Below are 11,895 nucleotides of genomic sequence, written 5' to 3' on the forward strand. Positions count from 1 at the left end.
CAAGGGACTCTCAAGAGTCTTCTCCAACACCACAGTTCAAAAGCATAGCAATAAAGATGGGAGTGTATTTTGAAGAATATGTTCATTTTGCCCTGGTTACATTTTTCACAACCTTAACCTTGGATGGAAAGGAAATCATAGAGATACAGAAAAGGACAGGGGAAAATGGACAAAACAAAGCTTATGCCTTGATGGCTTGAGACATTAATGGAAATGTGCAGCTAAGAAGGAAACATTAGAAAAGAATTAAGTAAGAAAAAGATTTCCTCTGTGTACGCATTTTTTCTACTTCTTAGTCACTATTTGCACCATTTCAGACTTCATAAAATTATAGGTGGTGCTACATTGTAGAATATTTTGAGGTTATATATTTCAAATTCAAAGTAAACATGAAAAACAGCATTAGAAAACAAGAGAAGAAACTAAATTTGGTGGGAGCCATTTATTACACGTGAAATTTAAGTCTTAAATGTTTTAGAAAATAATTAGTTGGACTTCCCTGATAGCTCAGTTGGTAAAGAATCTGCCTGCAATGCATGGAGACCCCAGTTCATTCCTGGGACGGGAAGATCTGCTGGAGAAGTGATAGGCTATGAACTCCAGTATTTCTGGTCTTCCCTTGTGAGTCAGCTGGTAAAGAATCTACCTGTAATGTGGGAGACCTGGGTTCAATCCCTGGGTTGAGAAGATCCCTTAGAGAAGGGAATGGCTACCCACTCCAGTATTCTAAACTAAATTTACTGGGGGGCAATTATTACATGTGAAATTAAAGTCTTAAACATTTTAGAAAATAATTCACTAATTTAAGTTATATTTTATACATAATTGTGCAGTAAAAACAAATTCTTAGAATTATATTCTAAAGGTAAGATTTCAGAGAGCTTAAGTTGTCAGAGACATATTAATAATGACTGAGGTTAAATTTGAAGGCAAGTTGACCTGACTAAAGAGTATAGATTGTTAACAAGACATCATTCATATTCTCTAGGAGATACAATATGGGACCTTTTACCAAGGGTTGGCTAGTTGGTGAAATCATTAAGGGAAAGTAAACCTGAGGCTTCTCTGATGAGGTGGGTGCTGAAACTCTCAGCTGTGTGACTTGCGACTCCATGGACTGTAGCCCGCCAGGCTCCTCTGTCCATCAGATTTCACCAGCAAGGATACTGGAGTGGGTTGCCAGTTCTTTCCCCTGGGGATATTCCTGACCCAGGGATTGAACTCATGTCCCTTGCATCTCCTGCATGATCAGGAGGATTCTTTACCACCGCACTACCTGGGAAGCCTCTCTCTGATCGGAGAGCACTAAGGAAAAGTGAGAGAAAAACAGAGGACATCCTGAGCAGTTAGAATGGCCTGAACAAACATAAGAATTTGCAAGTGCAATCAACAAGTTCAATTAAATGAAGCTAAAGAAAGGAATTATCCATGTGGAGAAAAGGGAGACAGAGCTGAGAAGGTTGAGAAAATTCAAACAAGAACATTTTCTGAGTCACAGTGACACTCAGTTCTTCCCAGTCCATCCTCTCCTTGCCCCTCCATCAGAAGCTGACTTGCATGCTCCACACCTGTAGACACACGGTATACTGTTTGAGCTTCAACCGTGTCTTATTCGCATTCCTGGGAAATCCCAGACTTCACCACTGCAGACCAGTCCCCTGTCCAGGATGGGAAAAAATACCCTCTATTTCTGTCATGTCTGGTTGCTTAGGGTGAACTCTCTGGGTTTCCCTGGCAGGAACCATAATGATGGATGAGAGAAATCTGAGTGCTGGAATCACCTTCGTCCTCTTGGGCTTCTCAGAATACCCGCAGCTCCAGGTGCCCCTCTTCTTGGTTTTCTTGGCTGTCTATACTGTCTCTGTGGTGGGGAACCTGGGTATGATTGTGATCATCAGAATCAATCCCAAACTTCACACCCCCATGTACTTCTTTCTCAGACATCTCTCCTTTCTTGATTTTTGTTACTCTTGTATAATCACACCCAAACTCTTAGAGATCTTGGTTGTGGACACAAGGACTATCTCCTACATGGGTTGCATGATGCAATTCTTCTTTGGTTGCACACTTGTGATTACGGAGATGTTCATGTTAGCAGTGATGGCCTATGACTGGTTTGTGGCTGTTTGTAACCCCCTGCTCTACAAGGTTGCTATGTCTCCTAAGCTCTGCAGCCTCCTGGTCACTGGAACCTACACATGGGGTGGAATGTGTTCCTTGACAATCACACATTCTCTTTTAGAGCTGTCCTTCTGCAATTCTAACGTCATACATCCCTTTGGCTCTGAGTATTCTGCCATTGTCTCTGCCTCTTGCTCTGACTCTTACTTCAGTCAGATGACATGTTTTATCATTTCTACTCTCAATGAGGTATGTAGCCTCCTGATTATCCTCACCTCCTATATTTTCATAATCGTCAGAATCATCAAGTTGCCTTCAGCTGGTGGACTCCGAAAAGCCTTCTCCACCTGTGCCTCCCACCTGACCACCATCACCATGTTCCATGGGGTCATTCTTCTTCTCTATTGTGTACCCAACTCCAGAAACTCATGGCTCTTTATCAAAGTAGCCACTGTGCTTCACACAGTAGTGATCCCCATGCTAAATCCCCTTATCTACAGCCTTAGAAATAATGCTGTGAAGGAGACCATCAGAAAATTAGTGAACACCAAAATATTTTCTCACTGAATGTAATTTTGAGTGAGAAGAGAGATAGAGGAAAGCACTTTCTTAAATGTGCTTTTTACAGTGTGTTTATGGTTATTACATTTTTCTTCAAATGTGTGCTTATCCGCTGATTAGTGTCCTACCCTTTGCAACCCCTTCTCTGCCCATGGGGAATCTCCAGGCAAGAATACTGGAATGGGTTGCCATGCCCTCCTCCAGGGGATCTTCCAGGAATGGAATGGAACTCATGTCTCCCAAAGTGCAACTTGATTCTTTGGTGACTGAGACACAATGAGATACAATCTCTTGAGAAAATTATATATCATATGAATACAATGTGATTTTTAAACTGTACTGTGATTTTAAAGTATCACCTTCAGTTTTAAAAAATAAATAAATAAAATTATGTTATGTCTCACATTCAGAGTGTTTTAGGCAAAATAAATAATGATTGTCTAAATGCTGTCCATGGGCTTCCCTGTGGCTTAGATGGTAAAGAATCTACCTGCAATATGGGAGACCTGGGTTCTTTCCCTGAGTAGGGAAGATCCCCTAGAAGAGGGAACAACCCACTCCAGTATTCTTGCCTGGAAAATCCCCATGGGCAGAGGAGCCTGGTAGACTACAGTCCATGGGGTCATAAAGAGTCAGATAAGACTGAGTGGCTAAGCACAGCACAGCCAAAGGCTGTCCACATCCTAAAATCCTCAGAATTTGCAAATGATTTCTGTTCCATGTCTTCTTTCTTTCTTTCTTTCCTCTTCCTTTCCTTTCTCTTTTTCTCACTCTCAAATTATGAAATGTGATAAATAGATAGACAAGTAATTTTGTATGATCACCCTGTATGTTACTTTCTTCAAGAAATTAAAGACATTATCAGCTCTTTACAGCATTTCTATAAGCATTTTTCTAGTCAGTGTGCCTCTCTGATGCCTCTAGGAGCAAACTCCATTGAGGAGTTCAAAGATTTTTCATCTAAACAGAGAATAGGTCATGAGAGTTAAAACTTAACTTTATCACTTTTGAAATTTGTATTATTAAAATTTTAGAGTATATTCCCTTATGTCTGGCTTATTTGGCTCAGCATTTTGTTTCAAAAGAATTTAAGTGATTGACTTTAACAGTAGTTCCATTTTTGGTGTTGAAGAATGTTCCACAAAGTAAATACATTGATATGGTAATATGTTTATTCATACTACTACTACTACTACTACAAATGGTTTTTGGCTATTTCCTCTTCTTTATTGAAGTATTATTTATTCATAGTGTTATAATAATTTTAGATGCACAACATAGTGATTCATTATGTTTTTAGATTATACACTAAAAAACTTAGTGGCTCAGTGGGTAAAGAACCTGCCTGCAATGCAGGTGATGCCGGAGATATGGGTTTGATTCCTGGGTGGGGAAGATCCCCTGGAGGAGGGCACGGCAACCCAATCCCATGGGCAGAGGAGCCTACTGGTCTAGAGTCCATGGGGTCACAAAGAGTTGGATACAACTGAAGTGGCTGAGCACAGCACAGAACACAAAGGATAATAGGTATAACTTAATGGTACTAGACAGCGGTATCCTTGTAGCTTATCTATTTTATACAGAATATTTTGTATACTTTGTACTCCTAAATTGCCCCTTCTCCTTTCCTCTATAAATTCTGCAAATAACAATTGTTGGAGAGAATTAGAGTAAAGGGAAACTTTGTGCATTGTGGGTGAGAATGTAAGTTGGTATAACCAATTGCATACTGTATGGAAAACAGTATGGAGCTTTGAACACACATACACAAAAGATAAAAATAGAACTACCATATGAGCAGCAATTTCACTCCTGGTTATTTCACCATTTTTGTCTTTAATGGAAATGCTGCATGAACATTCTTACACAAGTATGTGCTGCATTGCACATGAGCACTCACTGTGTGAGGTATGCCCTGTCTCTGAATGTTCTGGATCAAAGGGTGCTTATTTCTGATCTTTTGCTAAGTGCCATCAAACAATTTTCCAAAATAGATGGATTTGTTTAAATTCCAACTATATTGCTTGTGGGTTCTAATTATTGTCTTTTCTTGCCAACATATTGGAGAAGGCAATGGCACCCCACTCCAGTACTTTTGCCTAGAAAATCCCATGGACGGAGGAGCCTGGTAGGCTGCAGTCCATGGGGTTGCGAAGAGTTGGACACGACTGAGCAACTTCACTTTCACTTTTCACTTTCATGCATTGGAGAAGGAAATGGCAACCCACTCCAGTGTTCTTGCCTGGAGAATCCCAGGGACGGGGAAGCCTGGTGGGCTGCCGTCTATGGGGTCGCACAGAGTCGGACACAACTGAAGCGACTTAGAAGCAGCAGCAGTAGCAGCAGCCAACATATAATACTGTAATAGCAGACATTGTAATATTTTCAGGTTGGTGGGTGAGTAGAGGTACTTCATTTTGGTGATGAATTCAGTTCCACTTTACTAATGTGGTTGAATTCCTATAATTTAGTTATTAGTCATTTGGCTTGTCTTACTTCTTTGTGAAGGGCCTATTCTGGGTTTGTTTTATTTTTTACATATTTTTCTATTAGGTTATTAATATTTTATTATGAAATATGTATTTCGTTATGCATTCTAAATAAAAGTCCTCTGATATGTGTATCATGAATATTTTCTCCTAGATTGTGGCTTGTCTGTTCAATCGGTTCATGATGTATTTAGGGGCACACATTTCCTTATGTTTAATGAATTAATGAATCAGTGTTTATCAAACCGTTTCTTTACACAGTGAAATGCTTCTAATGTCTTACTTAAGATCCACTTCTTACCTCCAAAACAATAAAGATATTTGTGTTTTATGTGCTAAATTATCACAAATTTCATACAGTGTTATATTTTATATTCTACTCCCTCTATTTTCAATTCTGGGTTTTATTTTCTCTTTTTACCTTGATTTTTTAATTTATTTCAAACTGAGAGTAAATTTTGATGGGGCATGACTATAAGCTAACTTTATATTTTGACTTATCAGCATATATTTACCCCAGAAATACTTATTGAAAAATTCACTCATTTTAACACTGCCCTGTGGTGCCAGAATATTCATAAAGTAAACGTCAGTATATCTATAGTTCTATTTCTAGGCTTTCTGTATGCTTCTAGATGTTTTATAATCACAACTACCCTTAACTAATAGGCTTTGCATCCAGTTGAGCAACTCTTAAAAAGTTACTCTTAATCTTCCAGAGTGTTTAAGATACTCTTTATCTTTACCTTTTGAAACAACCTTTAGAATTATTCTTGTTTAGATTTAATGTAGAAATACAGTACAATTGTAGATCGATTTGTAGAGAATGATGTTTGCATCCTCAAGTCTTCCAAATCATAAGCATGCTACATTATCATGTTTATTTAGGTCTACTTCATATTTTACAGTATAAGATATATCATATATTTTTTTAAGTTCTTACATATTTTTAAATTTAATCTCAATTTGTGATTATTTTTCATACTACTTTAAATGTCATTTGTAAAATGTGTATTGTTTTTCAATTGAGATTCAAAGCATTTTGGCCACTCTAAAAATATCTCTTAATAATTTTATAATTTATTTGTAGATTATTTTGGATTTTCAACATGCATATCATACAATCTCTAATCAAATATTTTCTGGATATGTTGTTTCCAATGTTATTCCCTTTGTTTTTTTCTTGTGTTTGGTTAACTAGCTGAAAACATTAGTACAATTTTGAATAAACAGTAAAGTTGTGTATCCTTGACTTCCTTATCTAACAAGGAAAGTATCAATACTCAACATTTCATGCTTAAAATGTTAAGCAAAGTTATCTCATGTATGTTTTTTTGTATGTGTCTGTTTTTTATATTTTGTTTTTTAGTGAGTTGAATTTATCAAGCTAATTTTCCTCATTTTAGCTCCTTTAATACACCAATACAGTATACTAACACATATACATGGAATTTAGAAAGATGATAATGATAACTCTGTATGCGAGACAGCAAAAGAGACACAGATGTATAGAACAGTCTTTTGGACTCTGTGGGAGAGGGAGGGGTGATGATTTGGGAGAATGACATTGAATCATGTATAATATCATGTAAGAAACGAATCAGCAGTCCAAGTTCGATGCAGGTTACAGGATGTTTGGGATTGGTGCACTGGGATGACCCAGAGGGATGGTATGGGGAGGGAGGTGGGAGGGGGGGTTCAGGATTGGGAATACATGTACACACGTGGTGGATTCATGCTGATGTATGGCAAAACTAATAGAATATTGTAAAGTAAACAATAATAATAATAATAAAATTTAGAAAAAACAATACAATATTGCAAAGTAATTAGCCTCTAATTAAAATAAATAAATTTAAATAAAAATAAATAAATAAAAATATTTTTTGTGGTAACTTATATTTTTAAAAAATTTCTAATCCAAATATGTGTTTTTTTGCTGAGAAAATTACTATAAGTATTATATATTTACCTTTTTCTTAGTTGATTTGTTTAATGTGTCAATATTTAATGTATAATTTAAAATTCTATGATCATTAGTAAGATTGTTCTGTAATTTTCTTTTATTGCCTTTTACTTGTTAGTTTTTGCCATCAAGATTATATTTGTCTCTTTCTTTTTTTTTAATGCCATTCTCTTTGAGATGGTTTATTTCAGGAATAATAGCTAAAAGAGTAATTATATATGTTGTCTATGAATAGTGCTATAGTAGGTGTTGGTGGGGTTTAGAAATGTATAAAATTTTGTCCTTTGTTGCTGTTGTTGTTCAGTCACTAAGTCGAGTCCAGCTATTTGCGACCCCATGGACTGCAGCACTCCAGGCTTCCCTGTCCTTCACAATCTCCTGGAGTTTGCTCAGATTCATGTCCACTCTCAGTGATGCTGTCCAACCATATCATCGTCTGTTGCCCTCTTCTCCTGCCCTCGATCTTTCCAGCATCAGGGTCTTTTCCAGTGAGTAGGCTCTTCACATCAGGTGGCCAAACTATTGGAGCTTCAACTTCAGCATCAGTCCTTCCAATGAATACTCAGCGTTGATTTCCTTTAGGATTGACTGGTTTGATCTCCTTGCTGTCCGAGTGACTTTTTTTTAATTAATTTATTTTAATTGGAGGCTAATTACTTTACAATATTGTATTGGTTTTGCCATACATCAACATGAATCCGCCACGGGTGTACATGTGTTCCCAATCCTGAACCACCCCTCACCTCCCTTTCATGTGTTTGTTAGCCATCTGTATGTCTTCTTTGGAGAAATGTCTATTTAGTTCTTTGGCCCATTTTTTAATTGGCCATTTATTTTTCTGGAATTGAGCTGTAGGAGTTGCTTGTATATTTTTGAGATTAGTTGTTTGTCAGTTGCTTCATTTGCTATTATTTTCTACCATTCTGAAGGCTGTCTTTTCACCTTGCTTATAGTTTCTTTTGTTGTACAGAACCTTTTAAATTTAATTAGGTCCCATTTGTTTATTTTTGCTTTGTTTCCAATATTCTGGGAGGTGGGTCATAGAGGATCCTACTGTGATTTATGTCGAAGAGTCTTTTGTCTATGTTCTCCTCTAGGAGTTTTATAGTTTCTGGTCTTACGTTTAGATCTTTAGTCCATTTTTAGTTTATTTTTGTGTATGGTGTTAGAAAGTGTTCTAGTTTCATTCTTTTACAAGTGGTTGACCAGTCTTCCCAGCACCACTTGTTAAAGAGATTGTCTTTTCTCCGTTGTGTATTCTTGCCTCCTTTGTCAAAGAAAAGGTGTCCATAGGTGTGTGACTTTATCTCTGGGCTTTCTATTTTGTTCCATTGATCTGTATCTCTATCTTTGTGCCAGTACCATACTGTCTTGATGACTGTGGCTTTGTAGTAGAGCCTGAAGTCAGGCAGGTTGATTCCTCCAGTTGCATTCTTCTTTCTCAAGATTGCTTTGGCTATTCGAGGTTTTTTGCATTTCCATACAAATTGTGAAATTATTTGTTCTAGCTCTGTGAAAAATACCGTTGGTAGCTTGACAGGGATTGCATTGAATCTATAGATTGCTTTGGGTAGTATACTCATTTTCACTATATTGATTTTTCCAATCCATGAACACAGTATATTTTTCCATCTATTAGTGTCCTCTTTGATTTCTTTCACCAGTGTTTTATAGTTTTCTATATAAAGGTCTTTAGTTTCTTTAGGTAGATATATTCCTAAGTATTTTATTCTTTTCGTTGCAATGCTGAATGGAATTGTTTCCTTAATTTCTCTTTCTGTTTTCTCATTATTAGTGTATAGGAATGCAAGGGATTTCTGTGTGTTGATTTTATATCCTCCAACCTTATTATATTCATTGATTAGCTCTAGGAATTTTCTAGTGGAGTCTTTAGGGTTTTCTATGTAGAGAATCCTGTCATCTGCAAACAGTGAGAGTTTTATTCTTCTTTGGATTTGGATTTCTTTTATTTCTTTTATTTCTCTGATTGCTGTGGCCAAAACTTCCAGAACTATGTTCAATAGTAGTGGTTAAATTGGGCACCCTTGTCTTGTTCCTGACTTTAGGAGAAATGCTTTCAATTTTTCACCATTGAGGATAATGTTTGCTGTGGGTTTGTCATATATAGCTTTTATTATGTTGATGTATGTTCCTTGTATTCCTGCTTTCTGGAGAGTTTTTATCATAAATGGATGCTGAATTTTGTCAAAGGCTTTCTCTGCATCTATTGAGATAATCATATGGCTTTTATTTTTCAATTTGTTAATGTGTTGTATTACATTGATTCATTTGCAGGTATTGAAGAATCCTTGCAACCCTTGGATAAAGCCCACTTGGTCATGGTGTATGATCTTTTTAATGTGTTGTTGGATTCTGATTGCTAGAATTATGTTAATGATTTTTGCATCTATGTTCATCAGTGATATTGGCCTGTAGTTTTCTTTTTTTGTGGGATCTTTGTCAGGTTTTGGTATTAGGGTGATGGTGGCCTCATAGAATGAGTTTGGAAGTTTACCTTCCTCTGCAATTTTCTGGAAGAATTTGACTAGGATAGGTGTTAGCTCTTCTCTAAATTTTTGGTAGAATTCAGCTGTGAAGCCATCTGGACCTGGGCTTTTGTTTGCTGGAAGATTTCTGATTACAGTTTCAATTTCCGTGCTTGTGATGGGTCTGTTAAGATTTTCTATTTCTTCCTGGTTCAGTTTTGGAAAGTTGTACTTTTCTAAGAATTTGTCCATTTCTTCCCCGTTGTCCATTTTATTGGCATATAATTGCTTAGAGTAGTCTCTTACGATCCTTTGTATTTCTGTGTGGTCTGTTGTGATCTCTCCATTTTCATTTCTAATTTTATCGATTTGATTTTTCACCCTTTGTTTCTTGATGAGTCTGGCTAACGGTTTGTCAGTTTTATTAATCCTTTCAAAGAACCAGCTTTTGGCTTTGTTGATTTTTGCTATGGTCTTTTTTGTTTCTTTTGCATTTATTTCTGCCCTAACTTTTAAGATTTCTTTCCTTCTACTAACCCTGGGGTTCTTCATTTTTCCTTTTCTAGTTGCTTTAGGTTTAGAGTTAGATTATTTATTTGACTTTTTTCTTGTTTCTTAAGGTATGCCTGTATTGCTATGAACTTTCCCCTTAACACTGCTTTTACCGTGTCCCACAGGTTTTGGGATGTTGTGTTTTCATTTGCATTCATTTCTATGCATATTTTGATTTCTTTTTTGATTTCTTCTGTGATTTGTTGGTTATTCAGCAGCGTGTTGTTCAGCCTCCGTATGTTGGAATTTTTAATAGTTTTTCTCCTGTAATTGAGATCTAATCTTACCGCATTGTGGTCAGAAAAGATGCTTGGAATGATTTCAGTTTTTCTGAATTTACCAAGGCTAGATTTATGGCCCAGGATGTGATCTATCATGGAGAAGGTTCTGTGTGTGCTTGAGAAAATGGTGAAATTCATTGTTTTGGGGTGAAATGTCCCATAGATATCATTTAGGTCTAACTGGTCTATTGTATCATTTAAAGTTTGTGTTTTCTTGTTAATTTTCTGTTTAGTTGATCTATCCATAGGTGTGAGTGGGGTATTATAGTCTCCCACTATTATTGTGTTATTGTTAATTTCCCCTTTGCATTCATACTTGTTAGCACTTGTCTTACATATTGTGGTGCTCCTATGTTGGGTGCATAAATAATTGTTATATCTTCTTCTTGGATTGATCCTTTGATCATTATGTAGTGTCCTTGTTTTTCTCTTTTCACAGCCTTTGTTTTAAAGGCTATTTTATCTTATATGAATATTGCTACTCCTGCTTTCTTTTGGTCTCTATTTGCATGGAATATCTTTTTCCAGCCCTTCACTTTCAGTCTGTATGTGTCCCTTATTTTGAGGTGGGTCTCTTGAAGACAACATATATAGGGGTCTTGTTTTTTTATCCATTCAGCCAGTCTTTGTCTTTTGGTTGGGGGCATTCAACCCATTTACGTTTAAGGTAATTATTGATAAGTATGATCCCATTGCCATTTACTTTGTTGTTTTGGGTTCGAGTTTATACACCCTTTTTATGTTTCCTGTCTAGAGAATCTCCTTTAGCATTTGCTGGAGAGCTGGTTTGGTGGTGCTGAATTCTCTCAGCTTTTGCTTGTCTGTAAAGCTTTTGATTTCTCCTTCATATTTGAATGAGATCCTTGCTGGGTACAGTATTCTGGCTGTAGCTTATTTTCTTTCATCACTTTAAGTATGTCTTGCCATTCCCTCCTGGTCTGAAGACTTTCTATTGAAAGATCAGCTGTTATCCTTATGGGAATCCCCTTGTGTGTTATTTGTTGTTTTTCCCTTGCTGCTTTTAATATTTGTTCTTTGTGTTTGACCTTTGTTAATTTGATTAATATATGTCTTTGGGTGTTTCGCCTTGGGTTTATCCTGTTTGGGACTCTCTGGGTTTCTTGGACTTGAGTGATTATTTCCTCCCCCATTTTAGGGAAGTTTTCAACTATTATCTCCTTAAGTATTTTCTCTTGGTTTTTCTTTTTGTCTTCTTCTTCTGGGACTCCTATGATTCGAATGTTGTAGCGTTTAATATTGTCCTTGGGGTCTCTGAGATTGTCCTCATTTGTTTTAATTCGTTTTTCTTTTATCCTCTCTGATTCATTTATTTCTACCATTGTATCTTCTACTTCACTAATCCTATCTTCTGCCTCCGTTATTCTACTATTTGTTGCCTCCAGAGTGTTTTTGATCTCATATATTGCATTATTCATTGT

General features: G+C 36.6%; 1 protein-coding gene across 1 annotated transcript; it reads left to right on the plus strand.

Annotated features, from left to right (window-relative positions):
- The first annotated feature begins 1,746 nt into the window (after positions 1–1,746).
- On the plus strand, positions 1,747–2,688 carry OR5D65 (olfactory receptor family 5 subfamily D member 65). Its single transcript, NM_001390457.1, has one exon. The coding sequence runs from the start codon at positions 1,747–1,749 to the stop codon at positions 2,686–2,688; it is 942 nt and encodes a 313-aa protein (NP_001377386.1).
- The last annotated feature ends 9,207 nt before the right edge of the window (positions 2,689–11,895 follow it).

This window comes from Bos taurus, chromosome 9 (genome assembly GCF_002263795.3).
Source record: "Bos taurus isolate L1 Dominette 01449 registration number 42190680 breed Hereford chromosome 9, ARS-UCD2.0, whole genome shotgun sequence".
In the NCBI taxonomy this organism is placed as follows: domain Eukaryota; kingdom Metazoa; phylum Chordata; class Mammalia; order Artiodactyla; family Bovidae; genus Bos; species Bos taurus.